This window comes from Phacochoerus africanus, chromosome 7 (assembly GCF_016906955.1).
Source record: "Phacochoerus africanus isolate WHEZ1 chromosome 7, ROS_Pafr_v1, whole genome shotgun sequence".
NCBI classification, from domain to species: domain Eukaryota; kingdom Metazoa; phylum Chordata; class Mammalia; order Artiodactyla; family Suidae; genus Phacochoerus; species Phacochoerus africanus.
In genome coordinates, this window is record NC_062550.1 from 34,468,146 (window position 1) to 34,487,783 (window position 19,638).

A 19,638-nucleotide genomic window follows, 5' to 3' on the forward strand; every position below is an offset into this window, starting at 1 on the left:
CACTGTCCTAGGCTAGGACCCAGGCAAGCACCTTTGGCTCTACCCGGTCGTGTTTCCATGGTAATGAAAGATGACAAGTGCTGAATTCCCGTTGTGGCTCATTGGGTTAAGAACCCAACATAGCATCCAGGAGGATGCAGGTTCAGTCCCTGGCCTCGCTCAGTGGGTTAAGGATCCAGCGTTGCCACAAGCTTTAGCGTAGGTCCTAGATGCTGCTCAGATCCCATGTTGCATGGCTGTTGTAGGCCAGCAGCTGCAGCTCCAATTTGACCTCTAGCCCAGGAACTTCCATATGCTGCAGGTGCAGCCATAAAAAGAAAAAAGAAAAAAAGAAAGAGATGACAAAGGAAAAATCTCCTAAAGGCATGATGGCCACTGAATATGGAGGGTGGGGTGGGAATCCCTACACCCCCAATGTTTCAGAAGATTTGCTCATAGTATAATAAAGCTAAGATTCATTCCTAAAACATGTTAATAATGGCCGTTGATAGTGTTCATTGGGCCTCACTTGGTGCCATACATTATTAAGTGCTTCAATATACTGCCTCCTCTGATTGTCAAGATGACCATGTGGAGGAGGCATTCAGTCGACATCATGGATGAGGACACCAATGCTCAGAGAGGTTAGTTTTCCCAAGTTTCCCAGCTTGTCCATTGTGGAGGTAAGACCTCGCCATTTCATTCAGGAACAGAGTGAATGCAGACTCTTCAGTACTTCAGTGACTGCAACCAGTGACCAACTACTGTGGGCTCACGTCTCTGCTTTATGTCTTTTCACGGTTCCCCATTGGCTTCTGGGGTATGATTCAAATTTCTTTACATGGTTTAGAAGGACCATAATGATCTGGTGCTATCTACTCACCCACTACCAAGTCCTTACACATTCTTTTTGCTGCATCTGTATTTGCTACAAGGATGTGCCACACTCTCTGACCTCCGCTTTGGCTCATACTCTTCCTCTGACTAATTCTAACACCACCGGTCAAATACTCTCAAGAGCAAGATTGTTAGAAGCATTTTCTTGAGCTCCCCTGCTCAGATGGATGCTTCACATTCTCTTAACATTTTTACAAACACCTAGAACATTCATCATATTGTTAATTATTTTCTGTTTCTCCCATAAGGCAGTGACTGATTTAAGGCCAGAGAGTGTGTCCTTCCTTTTAAATCTAAGAACTGGCAGTCCCTAGCACCTTACAGACTTTAAATTACATGCTGACGACATGATGGAATGAAAAACAAAGACTTCAACAGCATTTGAGAATAGTTCTACCATTTCCTTGGGTAAAGTACAAGGCAGAGCAATAAATTAGTGCAGCTGGAAGACATGTTTACATTTTGAAGTAGCATCTGTTAAACTCACTTGCAGTGCCACGAGCTTAGGAAACCAAGCTGCATCAAGTATGGACATAAACTCTCTACAACTGATGAGAGAACCAAGGATAGAGAGGAGCAGGCACTTACGGAAAGACGTGGAAGACTCCTAGTGTAGAGAAAAAGCCCAAGATGAGCAATATTTTAAGGAGTAGAGAATATATACTGAATATACTATTCTAATACTGAGACAAAGGATGGCAAGAGTTCACACCACCAGATTTGATTTCAGATTAAGCACAGTATCAAACTTCCAGAAATCAGTGCCTGTTGTTATGATTAATGCTTACTTCCCACTCATTTATATCTTGACCAAGGATCAGAACTGATGTGGGGAAAAGGCATTTCAGGATGTAATAATGATGAAAATAATTCCTGGTTCCTGAATACTGACTGTACCAGTACATCTCTCTCTCAACAAGCTGCAATGGCTCCCTGAGGTGGGTGTTATTATGTGCACATGAGAATGGAACTGAATCTCAGGCAGGTTAGGTAACTTGCCCAGACTCATGCAGCTCACATATGGCAGAGCTGGACCTTAAACACAGGTCTGATTCAAAAGTGTGTCCTCTTTATGACTCCACAGACTGTCTTGAACTAATCTTACATCCAGGTTTTACACTTTGAATAATCCTCCCCCCCCCCCCAGCCATGCTTTGCTCTGAATAAAAAAGAATTCAGTTACTCAAATTATCCTGATATTATCATGGGGAAGAAGATATAGAGACACTTAAATTTTTTTTTTTACTTTATTTAATTTTAATTTTTATTTTAAGGCCACATGCACAGCATGTGGAGGTTCCTAGGCTAGGGGTCGAATCGGAGCTGTAGCTACCGGCCTACACCACAGCCACAGCAATGCTGGATCCTTAACCCACTGAGTGAGGCCAGGGATGGAACCTGCATCCTCATGGATACACTTGGGTTCGTTTCCACTGAGCCACAACGGGAGATTCAGAAACACTCAAATTCTTCCAAATCAATGATCAATTTTCAAATAATGGTCTGTTATAAGAATTGATGGAAGTGAGTATATATTTCATTATAACAACTTGAGAAAATATGGTTTGGTAAATATGTCTCTTGAGCCTATTTGCAGTCTTATTTTGGGTTGGTGCATGGTTCTCAATGGAAGGATTTAGGATTTTAAAAGTTGGACCTCTTAAAAATAAAAAAAAAATACCTAATACGATATGATATCACTTCTCTCTGGAATCTAATATATGGCACAAATGAACCTTTCTTGAGAAAAGAAACTCATGGACTTGGAGAACAGACTTGCAGTTGCCAAAGGTGGGGGGTGGGAGGGACTGGGAGTCTGGGATTAATAGATGCAAACTATTGCGTTTGGAGTGAATAAGCAATGAGATCCTGCTGTATAGCACAGGGAACTATATCTTGTCACTTGTGATGGAACATGATGGAGGATAATGTGAGAAAAAGAATGTGTATATACATATGTGTGTGTGTGTGTGTGTGTGTGTGTGACCGGGTCACTTTGCTGTACAGTAGAAATTGACAGAACACTGTAAACCAACTATAATGGAAAAAATAAAAATCAATTTAAAAAACCCCTAACAAACAGGATCATTGCCATAGTATTAGGCACAGGGATTGTAGGGGGAAGGATTATTGAAAGGGAGAAAAAAATAAGTCAAAGGAAAGAAGCAATTAAAAGTAAGATCTGTCTCTTCGAGGGCTCCGTTGTTTCTGAACCTCCTCCCAGTGTGTCTGCACAGCCTGGCTTTGGAACTGGGAACACTGCCAACCATAAGTGCCATACATATTCATCTAGGGCTTGGCTTTTTCACTCTGCAAGGAAGATGGCTGAGATCTGCTTAGCTTGGGCAAATCATGCAAAATGCGTTTCTCCATAGGGCTCTGCCTCTTCCCTAAGACAGAACCCAGCCTGATGCTAGAGGCTTTATCCTCCTTTTAAAATAAATCTCCCAAAGAAAGTGCCGATGAAGCATGCTTGTCAGGAGAGAAAGGCAAATGTTGGTGCAGAAAATCAGGTGCTTGGGAAATAACTAGTAGAAATCTATGCATATTTTTAAATGTTTGTTACAAAATATATTTGGATATAATCCTCCTTACCAGCTTGCTGATGGATGTAACCACCAACTTGTTTTGACTCTGAAGAGAAACCATAAAAACCTGGCCTGACATGACCACGGACTCTGGATCTAGAGGATCAGACTGCAGGAGCTTCCAAGACATTGACAATAGCTCATTATTAGATGGGATGAAATTATAGTCAGCAGAAGCTCTCTTAACCAGTCTCCCCATAACCAATTTACTGGATTAATTGCCTTTTTCCCCTCTCTCTTTTGAGGGCTGAACCTGTAACATGTGGAGGTTCCCAGGCTAGGGATCGAATTGGAGCTGTAGCTGCCGGCCTACGCCACAGCCATAGCAACTCGGGATCTGAGTTGTGTCTGTGACCTACACCACAGCTCACAGCAATGATGGATCCTTAACCCACTGAGTGAGGCCAGGGATCGAACCCGTGTCCTCGTGGAAATTAGTCAGGTTCGTTACCACTGAGCCATGACAGGAACTCCTTTACTGGATTAATTGTGACTCTCCATCCTCTTTGTAAAATACACTGACCAGTGCCACAAATGGTCCAGAGTAACAGATTTTACTCTATAGCACCTCTGTGCACCTCTACTTATAACTCAATTGGTTCCTACTACCGATTGAGTTATAAGCTTAAAAATTGAGAGTCAGTTATGTTTATTCCCAAGCCTGTTTATGCCAGTTTTACTTGTTACTGTAACTATGTAACTGAATGAATCTTATATAACCTATGAAATATGAGTACACCGGATCTATGAAAACAAAATCAAATGCTTCAGAAAGATTCAATAAGTGGGATTATTAGGCAAAAGTCAACTGCTAATTACATAAAGGAAAAACTTGAAAACACTGGGGAAATAAAAATCTAGATGGAGTAAGCATTCAGACTGCTTCAAATGCTTTAAATTCTCACTGCATTAAAACAAAATAACACAAAATCCCAACCTGGAAACTGTAAACTGTTTATTATGCTTAGGCAAATAAGCAAAACAACTTGTAACTACAATCAGCATCAAGTGCTGGCTTCCCCCAAAAGACTAGCACATTTTTAATTAAATGTTTATGTTATAGATATATGCCACTTTCTATAAATTCTCCACTGAGCTGACTCTTTCAATTCATGAACTTTTTTCAATTAGCTTGGGTTCTTATCATAATCAGGTAGAAGGGCTGCTTTGGGGCTGCTCAGACCGTTGGGTCACAGGAGCATCACCATGCAGTCTGCTAGAAATGAGAGTCTCAGATCCCATCCGGGGTTGGTGCCCAGAAACTGTGTTTTAACAAGCTCTTCGGGTGACTCTGAGACCTTCTAATGTTTGAGAAGCACTGCTCTCCTGCATTCACACATTACTGGAAGGAGGAAAAGTAGATAGAGCCCTTTTAGAAAGCAACATGGTACAAGACTCCTCAGGAATCATAAACTTTTCTCCCCCCCACCTTTTTTTTTTCCTTTTTAAGGCTGCATCTGTGGCATGTGGAAGTTCCCAGGCTAGGGGTTGAATTGGAGCTGCAGCTGCCAGCCTATCCCATAGCCATGGCAACAGCAGATCCGAGCTGTGTCTGTGACCTACACTATAGCTTGTAGCAATGCTGGTTCCTTAACCCACTAAGCAAGGCCAGGGATTGAACCTACATCCTCACAGACACGTCAGGTTCTTAACCCCCTGAGCTACAATGGGAACTCCAAAGCTTTCCCTTTTCATTTTGACTCGGCCATCCCACTTTTAGGAATATTTCCTAAGGATATAATTCAAAAGAAGAAAAGTTGAATAAAGATATCCATGCATAAAAATATCCATGATTGTGCCACCTATAGTAATGAAACAACTGGAAGCAATTCAAGTAAGAAGACAAAAATGGTAAATAAATTATAGCAGTAAATTAAAATGATACGAAGGGTTTGTAAAATGGTTAACGCGTATAAAGCTAAGTTAAAAATATAACATGCGCTAGGGGTTATAATTATGTAATATAATATCAACTAAAAGAATGACTAGTTCTCCTTTCCTAGGGTGCTACTGGGTGATGATTTAGTTTTCATCTTTAAAAATTAGCTTAATACAGTTGTAATGTTTATATAATGAAAATATCCTAATTATATCACTTAAAAGCACCATTATTTAAAACCCCTACTACCCTCTTGCCGCACAATTTAAAGACCCTCTTAACTATGTAAAACACAGCTGCCATGTCACTAGCCAGCTGTTGTATGCAAAACACCAAGATCTAATATCTTCGGTGACAGATGGGCAGTGAGAGAAATCAGTCTGAACTAGCGAGGTTATCGATACCTGAATTATCTTCATCTTTGCGGATTTTGAGCTTCACCAGGTCTTCACACTGCTGGAGGATCTGAACTGCATCTTCCATGGAGCAATTGTCCAGCCGGATGTTATCTATGGCGAGTAATTTATCCCCAAGTTCCAGGGTTCCAGTTCTGTTGGTAAACATACATCAGCACATGATTAATGAGGAGCATTTAACCAAGCTGATCTAAGAGGCATCTAGCATAAAGTAGCATTATGGTCCTCTTTAGAGGAAATGAGAGTCTTTCAGCTTTTTTTGCCGTATTGACAAATCCCTTGTTTGCCAGTCTTATTTTGGATGGCTGCCGGGACCTTAAATTGCAGAGTATTAAAAACATTTTTCTTATGCGTTCTTCAATTAAACCAGGACAACCATATGCGCTTTGCTCAGGAATTCTAAGATCCCTAGAAAGGGGGGTAGTGGGCCCTGGTTTACAGAGCCTGAGTGTCCTTATGCCTCTGCACATGTTGTATCACTTCTGATCCTTGGCAGTCCAGATACTAGGAGAGCGTAGAGGGAGGGAGGGGGGTCAAGATGCCAGGGACCTAGCGGAGGTCTGAGTCTTCATGTCTCTGTCATTTCCACCTGCCCCAAGAAACTCACTGTGGCTACAGGAAGGGGAAAAGGTGAATCTGATGCTGCTAGCTATCTGGAAAGTGGTTGCTTACTTCTAACATTGGCTGTGGGCCGCTGCAAGTCTTGAAAGTTTTTAAGGTCCACCATGAAATGAAAAAAAAAATGGCAATGTATAATACGCTTGCATGTATCTCTCTATGTATAGGCACACCTATTTGTAAGGAAGGTTATGTGGTGGTGAGAGCCATCCTTTAAGCGTTCTGTTGGTGTCAGAGATTGCGAACTGCTTCCCAGCATCCATTCTCCCCTTCTTTCTTCTGGGTCACCCCCTAAAGTTGCACACCCCAGACTCTCTCAACACCACCACCACCTCCCCTCTATGGCTGCACAATTGCAGTGACCAGAGCAAGCTGGAGAGGGCGGTAGAGCTGCTCTTCCAGCTGAGTTTCCTGCCTGCCTCCCAACTGCCACACAACAGACAAACTCTGTCTTGTTGGATCTGCCCTATTTATGAGTCTCCTTGTCACTGTATCTGAGCCAATACTTACATAGCTAAACTCACACAATGTCCTTCCTACTTTTTTTTAAGTGTTAACATGTTGATTTAATGAAAAGACTATGAGAATAGATTGAATTTTTTAAGTCCTTAATTGGAAAATAAAAAAAAAGTTATTCCTACATCAATATTCCCAATCACTTAATTTTTTTTTTTTCCTTTTAGGGCCACACCTGCAGCATATGGAAGCTCCCAGGCTAGGGGTCAAATCGGAGATACAGCTGCCAGCCTACATCACAGCCACAGCAACATGGGATTCGAGCCAAGTCTGCGACCTACACCACAGCTCAAGGCAATGCTGGATCCTTAACCCACTGAGCGAGGCCAGGGATTGAACCTGTGTCCTCATGGACTGGCTGGTTTCTGTTGCACCACAGTGGGAACTCCTAAAATATTTTTGATCTGTGAAATTAAAAGTTTGAGACTCCCTGATGTTCATGGTCCATGGACCAAACAGGAGACATAGACATTGTTTTAAGGCACAAGGATCTGGCTGGATTAGGGAAGACATTCTGGCATCTAGCAAAACTCTCCCCAAAGCTATTATCTCCATGTGGGGTGACTCATAACTGGGACCACTTTCAATTTAGCTGGAAAAATGAAGGATGGACGATGATCTGTGAAGGAGAGGCTATGCTGGATTCATGAAAGACCCTAAGAACATCTTCAGCTGCCTGCACTGGGTGCAGAAATAAACTGACATAAGGGGAGCACTCTACATAGCTATTGACATTAGAGATATCGAATATCATTGATTAATAGTGGCTGCCTGGAAATACTGAAAATATCATGATCCATTAACAAGGTTGCCTTGGGTATGAAAGGGGTCATTTCTGTCATAATTAAGAAATGCCCTTTGTACCAGAACCACCTTTCTTACCTGTGTGCCACACTGCCTTTCTTGATATCTGATATGACAAGCGGGTCTCCTGGTTTTCTACTGGATGGTGCTGCAATAGCCAAGATAAAACAGTCACATCTTTAGATCATGATTCACCCAGGACAGTACAGGGCTCAATAAAATGAGCACCTGTTGATGCAAGTATGGTTTGTGCGCAAAGATAATCAGCCAATGAATTTAAAAATGTGCACAATGCCCCTTCTTCTTCTTCTTCTTCTTCTTTTCCTTTTTGGCTGCATCTACACAGGCAGAAGTTCCCAGGCCAGGGATCAAACCCGCACCAAAGCAATGACTCAAGCCACAATGCTGGAATCCTTAACCCACTGCGCCACCAGAGAATTTCCATTACCACTTTTTCTTCTTTCTTTCCTTTTATTTTTTGGCTGCCCCTTGGCATATGGAGTTCCCAGGCCGTGGGATGAAACCTGAGTCTTGGAGCTGCAGAAATGTCACAGATTCCATTGTGCCACAGCGGGAACTCCCCATTATTCCTTCTTGATAATAAAACTATGTTTGTGTTAAAGTGATTATAATCTTGAAAACTAAGACAAGGTTATTTTAAATTTGCAACTGGAGAAAATGATTGCAAAGCTGGCCATCAGGTTTAAATCTATTTCAATCTGTGATTCTCAAGAGTGGAAAGTGAACGCTAAGTATTAAAAAGCAATCAGGGGCTCCCCTTAGTGGTACTTATATGTGGTCCCCTCTCCCACCCCTTCTTTCACTTCTTACCACTGAGAAGACATCACTCTTCAGTGAACTGGGGCCCTCAAGTGTACTGGGTAGGAGAGTGGATGAAAATCACTGATGGAAAATTCTTTTCTTTTTTCCTCAGAAGGAAATCTTTTGCTCAATAGATTATACATCTTAAAATTTTGCTCAAAAATTTAGACCTAGAATGCTCTGCAATGTTCAGGAATGTGACTGAGGCTATTTATTTATACTTTTATATATATGCATCTTCTAAACATATACATGTAACTTCATTGAGTGTATAGATAAAATTATTATCTTGCTCCTGCATAGCAGTCAGTTTTGGGCTTTATAACTTTTCTTTGGAATATTCCCATTTAATGATAATGAAGTAATTGTAATGAAAAGCAATAGTAATGAGTCTACTTAGGCATAATCCTGAAAATGAACCATAGTCCATATAAGTTTAAAAATATCATCTTGACCTAGAAAACTTCCATTTAATTTAGGAGTTCGATAATTAAAATGAACCATGCCAACATTTGTAAACAACAATTTGCCTCCAAGAGGAGATGTTTTGCCAACCTGAAGCCTGGAGTGATTTTCTTTTAAGGATCATTAAAAGGCCCCTAAAGTAAGATTTTATTACCAACAGTCTGATCACCCCATAATAATCACAGAACCATAACATAGCCCATATCCCATCTGAATCCCAGGAAAATGTTTATGCACAAGAACAGATGGTTTAATATCTCAACACATCATTGGAAGAAAAAGCAAACACATATACCAATACCTTACTCACTGTCTGAGTTAGTCCACAGGAAACGTTAATGGGACTTGATTTGATCATTACTCTTAGCTTCTAACAAAGAATGCAAAACATTCTTTCACAGCACCTAATTCAATTCATAATTTAAACCTCCACTTGATGACTTGATATAATTCCACTTGAGAAATGTAAGTCCAGCATTTTTACTCATGTTACATTTCAGAACAGCAAATTGTTCTGGGTGTAGGGCACAGAAACAAAACCTTTGTAATGACCTGCAAATACGACTTTTCCAGCATCAGCCAATGAATTTACACAATATTTCCTCAAGCTTTAGTAACCATCACAGAGCACTCAATGTCCCTCCCCCCCCTTTTAAACCATGTTCTACTAAAAAGGGCTGAAACAAAAAACAGTATAGGCAACAAGATACATCAAGCCCATCTCTTTCATCCTTTTAACAGAGGAAAATATCACTGTGACCTCTGGACAAACCCACACAACTTTGCAGGGAGGTCTGAAACTTCTTAGTGTCTACAGATACATACGTTGGCCATGTATGACATTCTTCTCTTTCTCTATTAACCAAGTCTGTCCTGGAGGCGTGAAAGGTTCACCAGGGCAGATGCCCACTGGAGTGATGAAGTGATGCCCACTGGAGGGATGAAGTTGAACCCAGAAGTGGGTCCAACTCTGTATGAGCTCCCAACACTGTCACTACTGTGCCTACCAGGGCACGTTAAATGTGGCCATGCTTTTGGGGCTTTGAGGGCTCAGTCATGGCTTGCACACCCTAGCACCATGTTTTTATTCTCCGCTATCTGAGGAAGTCACAAACCAAGCAGGTTTTGCTTGACTTGTAGTGCTTTAAAAAATTAAATTAGTTGCCAACATTTAAAAATTAGCAGGTTTCATGCAGATGTATAGCTTCTTAAAAAAAAAAAAATCAGAGAGGAGTTTCTGTTGCGGCTCAGGGGTGAAGAACCTGATTAGTACCCCTGAGGATGAGGGTTCAATCCCTGGCCTCGATCCGTGGGTTAAGGATCCAGCGTCAAGTTGCAGTGGAGGTGCAGGATGTAGCTTGGATCCACCATTGCTGTGGCTATGGCATAGGTCAGCAGCTGTGGCTCCAAACTGACCCCGAGCCTAGGAACCTCCATATGCCGTGAGTGCAGCTCTAAAAAGATTAAAAAAAAATTCAGAAAGGCAATATGGCATAGCAATTAGGAGGCAAGACTTGGCAGCCAGAATGCTGGGGTTCACAATCCTGCCTCTTCCATGAATAAGCCCTACAAGCTTGAGGACATAATGTTTAGGGACCTTAGTTTCCTGGTCTGTAGGATAGTGATGAAGAATAATAGTGTTTATCTCATAGAGGTTTTGTTGTAAGGACTGAGTTTTCATATGTAAAGTGACTGGACCAGTGCACACAGAATACACTACATAAGGGTTTATTATTCTGCTTATCCAACATCATTGGCCTCCGTTTCCCCCTTTCTCTTTTCGTCTTTGGTCTCCCATTTGCCACTGTCCTTACTCAGTCACAGACCTGCCTCGCCCCTGAGGGCTCTGTGACCCTTTGAATGAGAATCAGGGCTTTCTTTGCATTTGATTGGGCTTCTCCACAGAATCATCCATTGAACGCATATATATTGAACAGCAACTGTGGGCTGGGCACGTCTGATGGGGCACTGGCCCTGAAACGCTGGTGAAGTTGGTTAAAAAGGAGAGGCAGGCTAGTTAAATCTCATGAGTTCATTAAACATGAAATAGTTTTCTCTCTGCTGTGAAGTGATTCCAGCTGTTTACATTATATGGGAAGGAGGGCTACTAAATGGATCAAGACAGTGGTTTAAAAGAGGAGGGCAAAGAGAAAAAAACCAACCACAACCTCTTGGAATCTCAATATAAAGTGGGCAAACCTCCAGAACTGAAAGTCTGACAAAAGGGAAAGAACAAGGATGCAAAATATCCTGTTTGCTGATGAAATTTAAAATACTGCCTTTCTGGGAGTTCCTGTTGTGGCTCAGCTGGTTAAGAACCTGCCCAGTATCCATGAGGATATGGGTTTGATCCCTGGCCCCACTCAGTGAGTTGAGGATCCAGCGTTGCCCTGAGCTGTGGTGTAGGTTGCAGACGAGGCTTGGATCCTGAGCTGCAGTGGCTGTGGTGTAGGCCGGGAGACGCAGCTTCGATTCAACCCCTACTTCCACATGCCACAGGTGTGGCCCTCCAAAGCAAAAAATAAATAAAAATAAAATAAAATCCTGCCTTTCCCCCCACTCATGTTTCATAAAATAATTTTAATTCAAACTCTCCTCTTGTATCTCTCATGTTAGGTTTGTTTATTTTTTCGTCCATCCACTCATTCATTCATTTATGGCTGGCCTACTCCACAGCCACAGCAACACCGGATCTGAGCCTCTTCTGTGACCTATGCCGAAGCATGTGGCAACGCCAGATCCTTAACCCACTGAGCGAGGCCAGCGATAGAACCGGCATCCTCATAGACACTATGGTGGTTTCTTAACCTGCTGAGCCACAATGGGAACTCCAGGTTTTTTTGTTGTTGTTGTTTTTTCGTTTTTTGTTTTTAATGCAACATCCCTTTTCTTTGAGGATACTAATTACACAGTTAAGTTTCCTGCTCCTTACTTTCTTTACTATTTCCCCCAAAGTTTTCCTCCTTTATCATGTGCTCTCTTTTTTGGACTGAAGTCTTTCCTCAAATGAGCAGTGCTTGTTGGCTGTTTTCATGGATGATCCACAGAGGAGCAAATCTGATTCCACTGGCGGGACTCTCCAGTGTTGCTATTTGGAGTAACTGAGTTTTCAAGATAAGAATTCTTCAGTCTCCCCTTTGGGGTTATAGACATTGAAGCAGGTGTTCTGGTATTTAGGATAGAGGGCAGACTTTGAGAGATGCTTCTGGTTTCACTTTTCAATACCAGATCTTCAGGTATTTTTTAAATTTTAATTTAATTTTTTTAATGATTTTTATTTTTTTTGTATGTATTCTATTTCTAGCCCTGTACTCCAGCCCTCTAACGAGCCCATTGCTCTTGAGACCAAGTCTGTCATTGTCACTTCTTCCAGAAACATAATACATGTGTTTCATATGTGTGATTTGGGAGACAAGGGTTCAATGGCTTTTGTTGTTTCCAGCACTGCATTTTTTGAATCATCTACAAGCCATTTCAAAACTCATCCTTGTCCTGTCTTTTATGGCTCTTGCAACCCAGCAAGAAGATCTCACTGGAAATGTTATCCCAATTCACAAATATCCATTTGTGTAATATTATTGTAATTGATATTTTTCAGGCTGCTCCTGGGTATACCTTCTTGATCTTCACAAGGAAACTATTTTCTATAATACTTTAAAATTGTTACTTTTTAGTTATGTCAAAATGATACACGCCTACAACTGGAAGAGCAGTCCTTCATTTCTGCTTCCCCAGACGCAAATTTTGGCTATTTCTATATTGTTAGTATATAACTATTGCTACTTATTTTTTCAGTGTTATGTACTTTCTAGTGTGAAAGAGGCAAGAGCGAGTTCTCTTTCCCTTCTATCCCACCACCATACTCATATACATTTTTTGTCTCCCCCTTTCTTCCGATACAGTTTTGTTATAATTTCTATAAAATTAGTATTTAGTATTTCCTTTAGTATGACTGTACATAGTAATTGAAGACAAGTCATTTTGCAAGGCATGATTACCTGCCTTTTCTGCAGGATTTATTTTCCCTGTTGTCTTGATGTCTTGGCTTAATTTTCTAGTGTTTATCATGAATTCGTCAGATTTCCCAGGTTATGTCCTCTCTCAATATGTTATTTCATATGAGATATTCAATGAAAGGTTTCCAACCCTTCTGGACTGTTTGCTGTCTATCGTTACTACACAGACCTTGGGAACTTTCTTCTCACAGACCCTGGGAACAGCTGTTCTTTCATTTTTGTTAAATGAATTAAGCAAGAAGCCGTTTAGACTGAGGTGGCTCTAAGGCCGTGGTGGCTGATGGAAAATAACCAAAATCTAAGCTTGTAAATGCCTCACGGTTATAAGATCAAACACTAAGGACAACTGATCACAAATGGCCAACTAGGCTTTTTAATCAAATAACTTCCTCTCTTTGCTTCCGTTCTTCCTCTAAATATCGTTCCTCTGACTTTTTTTTTTTTTTGTCTTTTTGCTATTTCTTTGGGCCGCTCCCGCAGCATATGGAGGTTCCCAGGCTAGGGGTCTAATCGGAGCTGTAGCCACCGGCCTACGCCAGAGCCACAGCAACTCGGGATCCGAGCCGCGTCTGCAACCTACACCACAGCTCAAGGCAACGCCGGATCGTTAACCCACTGAGCAGGGGCAGGGACTGAACCCGCAACCTCATGGTTCCTAGTCGGATTCGTTAACCACTGCGCCACGACGGGAACTCCCGTTCCTCTGACTTTTGTTGGGGGAATGTCCCTAACCACTTCGGTTTGGTGCTGCCAGATTCAAATCAACTTTATTCAAACTCTGAAAATACTGACTCTGCCTCAGTTTATCTTTTAACACTTCTCTCTTGCATCCTGAATCCAATTATCCCTCTTTCTGGCTTTACTTTCTCTTGTTGGTACACACTCTCCAAGAGCTTCCTAGGCAGTAACATAATTCAAGGGAGGAGAGTATTTTGAATTCTTGCATAGTTGGGATGTCATTTTTTACTTCCACCTTTACTAGGAGAATACAAAGCTGGAATTCTTTTTTTTTTTTTTTTTTTGGCTTTTTAGGGCCGTACCTGAGGCACACGGAAGTTCCCAGGCTAGGGGTCGATTCGAATCAGAGCTACAGCCGCTGGCCACAGCCACAGCCACATCAGATCCAGGCCGCCTCTGTGACCTACACCACAGCTCACAGCAATGCTGGATCCTTAACCCACTGAGTGAGGCCAGGGATAGAACCTGTGTCCTCATGGACGCTAGTCAGATTTGTTTCCTCTGAGCCACAAAGGGAACTCCTAGGCTGGAATTCTTTATCTTCAGAATTTCAAAGGCACTCTTCCATTGGTTTCTAGCTTCCAGAGTTGCTATTTGCTGAGACGTCTGATGCCATTGTGATTATTTGATTATTATATTCTGATACGCTGTGTGAAAACTGCCCCACTGCTCTGCCTCCTGTCTCGGAAGCCTGTAGGATTATCTTTTTTTCCCAGTGTTTCCAAATCTCATGATGACTTACCTTGGTGTGGTTCTGTTTTCATCCTTAGTTCTTGGAACCTTCCATTCAGAAACATTTTTTTTTTTGGCCACACCCATGGCATGGGGAAGTTTCTGGGCCATCGATCAAACCCGCACCACAGCAGTGACCTGAGCCACAGCAGGGACATTACCAGATCCTTAACCCCCTGAGCCACCAGGGAACTCTCCATTTGGAAACTTATGGCCATCAATTTTAGAAAATTTATGAAAATATCTCCTTGATGCTTTTTTTTTCTTTGTTCTGTTTGTAATGTCTGCTATTTGGATATTGTTATTTGGGCTTATCTTGTATATTTTCCTATTTATTCTCTTCTATCTCTATTATATCACTGTTCTGTTTTTCACTTATGTATTTGTTGTTTTGTCCTAATATCTAGAAATTTTCCTCAACATTATTTTTCAAAAATTTCTGTTGAATTCTTTCATTTCTGCTATCATCTTACTTTTCTTTTTTTCTTGTCTTTTTGCCTTTTCTAAGGCTGCTCCTGCGGCATATGAAGGTTCCCAGACTAGGAGTCCAATCGGAGCTGTAGCCACCTGCCTATGCCAGAGTCACAGCAATGCAGGATCCAAGCCACGTCTGCGACCTACATCACAGCTCACGGTAACGGCAACACTGGATCCTTAACCCATTGAGCAAGGCCAGGGATTGAACCCGCAACCTCATGGTTCCTAGTCGGATTCGTTAACCACTGAGCCACGACGGGAACTCCAGTCTTACTTTTCAAGAGCTCTTTACTCTCCTCTAGAGACTATGGCATAATAGTTTTCAGTGTTCGCCACCCCTGCCTGTGGATACAAATGATGCTAATGATTGGGGGTTTTTTGGTCTTTTTTTTCTTTTCCTACATGTGCTGTTTCTCTATTTTCTTTTCTTTGTTACTGATAGTCTCTAATATCAGATTCTTTCCTCTAAATGCCTTTTTTTTTTTTTTCCTTAGCTGTTCCCATTAATGATGGCCCAACAAAGTAGCTGTTTGAAAGCTTGGTGCACCTGAATGGGGCCTGGTGCTTATGACAGTCACTGTATAGCTCAGGCCATGCAGTTTCTTTGGGTCACCTGGCCCCGATTCTTCCTCCCACTTGGAGGGGATTAAGCCTGGCTACGTGGCTTCTTTGAGCTTCTGGGAGAAAACCCGCAGCCTCCACAGTCAGTGTTTCAATGAAATTTCTGCTTTCAGAGCAGGACTGGTGCCCTCAGCTGTGCCCTCCCAGTCCAGAGATCCCCCCCCCCGCCCCCCGCCCTTCATACTTTCCACAGGATAAAACCAGGCTTCTGCCTGGAAGGGGAGCAGAGCTTGGCAGTGCTGGGTGGGGAAAGGCATCTAAAGGGCTAATTCATTCTTAGCAGAACTTCAACCAATCCTCCAGCTTTCTTAGTTTTCCCATCACTCTCCCTTCCAGAAGTTCCTGATTCCACCGCTCCACCTTGCTGGGAGTGTAGGATGCAAGTCAACTTTATTGTCAGCTTTTCCCTCTGCTTCTTTAAATTAATCTTTCTCCATCTTCATTGCCACTTCCAAATGTAGTTACTGTTCTCTATTCTACTTTTCTTCTCAGGAGTTTTCGCTATTTGAAAAATCTTATCCTGTCATTTTAAAATTGGGTATGGGGAGTTCCCTTATGGCACAGTGGGTTAAGGATCCCATGTTGTCACTGCAGCATCTTGGGTTGCCGTGGCATGGGTTTGATTCCTGGCTCTGGAACTTCCACATCCCACAGGTGTGGCCAAAAAATAATAAAAGGGGGTATGGGGTAGCAGAGCTAAATGTGTGTGTCCAAGGTATCATCTTTTGACTCCTGAAGTTTTAAAATCATTAGTCGTCTGTCACCGTCAGAAACTGGTTCTCACAGTGAATGTGGATTCTTTCCTTCTCAAACAGTTGTTGGAAGAGGTAGAACATGATGCTCCCTATCCTTTGTTTAACACAACTTTTCTGTACCTGAAGAGAGGTGAAATCTTCTGAATGTTGAAGCAAATTAAATGTGAATCATCCCAAGAACATTCTATAATGTCTAACCCTTCCTGGAACTTACTCTACTAGTTAATGTAATTCATTCAAAAGGCCTGATAAACTGTCCAAACTACATTAGAGAAGCATTCAAATGCACACACACACACATACTCTCTCTCTTTCACACAATCATTCAATTTTACTTTAATTGTAAATATATGTATATATTCTCTGGCAAGTAAAACTAGTTATTTGATTTGAAATGGAGCAGTGAGTAGAGTTTTTATCACAAAGTTGGCAAAAAACCATGAACCGTTCTCTTCTAAATACATTTAAGACTTAAGGCGAACATGACAGATTGGTTGTGCTTGTTATAAAGGCTGCTTTATGATTCTATTTTAAAAGGTAAGCCTTTTTCCCCCACAGACAATTTAGTCACAGTGAAAAAGGAAAGGCAATGAATTAATTGCACTCACAAAATGCTGTCCTTTGCTTTTCTAATGTAGGATCTGGGAAGATGCATCAATTAGAGGGTGACAGGGATGAGTGGTGGTGTGACAGGGCAGCCAATGTTACATCATACAGAATGGGTCTGAATCCCTGCTTAGCCTTTTATTAGTTCTGTCTTTGAGCAGGTTCTCAGCTGAGCCTGACTTTCCTTTCTGTAAAATGGGCACAGATGTTATAGGGCTGCTTTGAGGCTGAAATGTGGAAAACATCTAAACTGCTTAATGCCATGCGTGGTACAAAGTAGATAAAATTCCTTGTAATAAAACCTCAAAAGAAAACATCAATATCGAAAGGTCTTTACTGACACTACACCTGGCAGAGACAACCACGGTTCCCTGACCTGAAAGGCAGGTGAGCTGCACTGGCAGGTATAGGCTCTGGTCTCTAATTGGCTGAGGTGTCAGAGCTTTTCTGGTCTCTAATTGGCTGAGGTGTCAGAGCTTCTCTGGTCTCTGATTGGCTGAGGTGTCAGAACTTCAGGAGGCTGCTTCTTGTCCCAAACTACATCCTTCTGCTAGGTCATTCCACTTTATTGGCTGTAATAAATTACTCCATATTACAGCAATAACATCGATAAAAGTAATGCCTGATGCTAATGTGCTATGAACATCTCATCAGGAACCAAAGAAAATTAGTCTAAAACTGCTCACCACATCCAAAATCAGAAGGACTCATTTCTCAGTCAATTAGGTATGAAGAGTGAGCCTTAAGCCAAGTGTGAAGGCTCTGATGGTTCGTTTCCTGAGATGGAGGCCCGCCTCTCACCACTCAGTTTTTACAAGGTGAAGATACAAAAAGAGGACTTTGTATTAAAATAGTGAGAAACACCCATCAACCCCTGTAGTGCCTCGGTTTCCCTAAAAGTACCTGTGTGTGTGTGCGAAGAGTCCTTTGACTAAAGTCCTTATGATGAAGTAGTGTAGTTATTGTTGGCACTAACTTTTGCAGGGTAGAATTTTGTTTAAAATATTTCATGAAGCTCTATATGGAAAATAAATAATGATCATTGTAATAATTAATATCCGTTAGGGTTCACGATATGTTCTGGGCACCTGATTTACTCCTCTCAACAAGGTGACACAGAAGGTAATAGTGGGTCATTTTATAGGTGAGGAAACTGAGTTCACAGAGGTCCAGAGAATCAGGGAGCGGGCCAGTCTGGGTTCTGAGTCCTTAGCCTCCATCATTTTCCAACGTCATGCTTCTTCAGTTCATGCAATAGCCTTGGCACCAACATCTAATATTCCTCATCGCCCTCAGAGCCTCGTTTCCCGGGGTTCACATGGTCACAAGAACATGGTTCACCCACAGATTCCTGACTCATTCTCTCAACAAAGACGGGGATTAACGAGCACCCCGTATGTGCCAGGAACTGTGCTGGGCCTTAGGGATTTGCTATTTGACAACCCTGAAAATGGACCCTGCTGTGTTTCCTTTAGCAAATTCTGCTTTCTCAACTGGCAAAATGTGAGTATATTCCACGAGGAGACACAAACTCAGGATGGTGATGATGAGTTGTGTGGATGGAGCTGTAGAAGGGCTGACAGGCATGTTTGACAAGCTCATATATCATTTCTCCACCCAGGAATAGCATGCAACTTTGGGCTTCTCTGAAGAGCTTTAGCTTATAGCTCCCTAAAATCAGGCTGCCCTTGTGGGGCTTTGGGCATAGTTTCTATTATTGGTATTAAAATGAGTTTTAGAAGTAATATTTAGTATAGATGTAACACCATCAAAAAGCATAATTTTAAATCATTCTCTATGTGAATAAAATATTTTGTAGTTATGTGTACATGACTACAACTGAAATGAACTGAACATATAAACATAGACTTTAAAAATGGAATCTATCACAGGGTTAGTATTTAAAGGGATAGTCTCTTTTATAATTAAATTATACTTCAGGTATATTAATTTTTTTTTGTCTTTTTGCCTTTTCTAGGGCCGCTCCCATGGCACATGGAGGTTCTCAGGCTAGGGGTCTAATTGGAGCTGTAGCCACCGGCCTATGCCAGAGCCACAGCAATGCGGGATCTGAGCCGCGTCTGCAACCTACCCCGTAGCTCATGGCAACACCAGGTTCTTAACTCACTGAGCAAGGCCAGGGATGAACCCGCAACCTCATGGTTCCTAGTCGGATTTGTTAACCACTGCACCACTATGGGAACGCCCTAGGTGTATTAATTTTTAAGAATAAATCTGTTGTGCATTGCCATATAATCCATTGATCCCACTCCTGGGCATATATCCAGACAAAACTGTAATTCAAAAAGATACATGCTCCCCTATGTTCATAGCAGCACTATTCACAATAGCCAGGACATGGAAACAACCTAAATGTCCATTGACTGGGGGGTAAAGCAATATGGTACATAAATACAATGGAATATTACTCAGCCACAAAAAAGAATGAAATAGTGCCATTTGCAGCAACACGGATGGACCTAGAGATGATCACACTAAGTTAAGGAAGCCAGAAGGAGAAAGACAAATACTGTACGATATTGCTTATCTGCGGAATCTAAACTATGACACAAATGAACTTATCTACAAAACAGAAACAGACTCACAGATATAAAGAATAGACCTGTGGTTGCCAAGGGGGAGGGGGTGGGCAGGGGAGAGATGGACTGGGAGTTTGGGACTAGCAGATGCAAACTACCATATATAGAC

At 41.8% G+C, this 19,638-nt stretch overlaps 1 protein-coding gene across 5 annotated transcripts in view; it reads right to left on the reverse strand.

The window, feature by feature from the left end:
- Window positions 1-19,638, reverse strand: part of GRIP1 (glutamate receptor interacting protein 1) — a 761,849-nt gene that overhangs the window by 58,800 nt on the left and 683,411 nt on the right. For all 5 annotated transcript variants that reach the window (XM_047787148.1, XM_047787146.1, XM_047787145.1 and 2 more), the window contains exons 15-16: window positions 7,776-7,845; window positions 5,748-5,893 (exon numbers count right to left, since the gene is read on the reverse strand). In XM_047787148.1, the coding sequence (XP_047643104.1) occupies window positions 5,748-5,893; window positions 7,776-7,845 (216 nt within the window). The remainder of the gene's footprint in view (window positions 1-5,747; window positions 5,894-7,775; window positions 7,846-19,638) is intronic.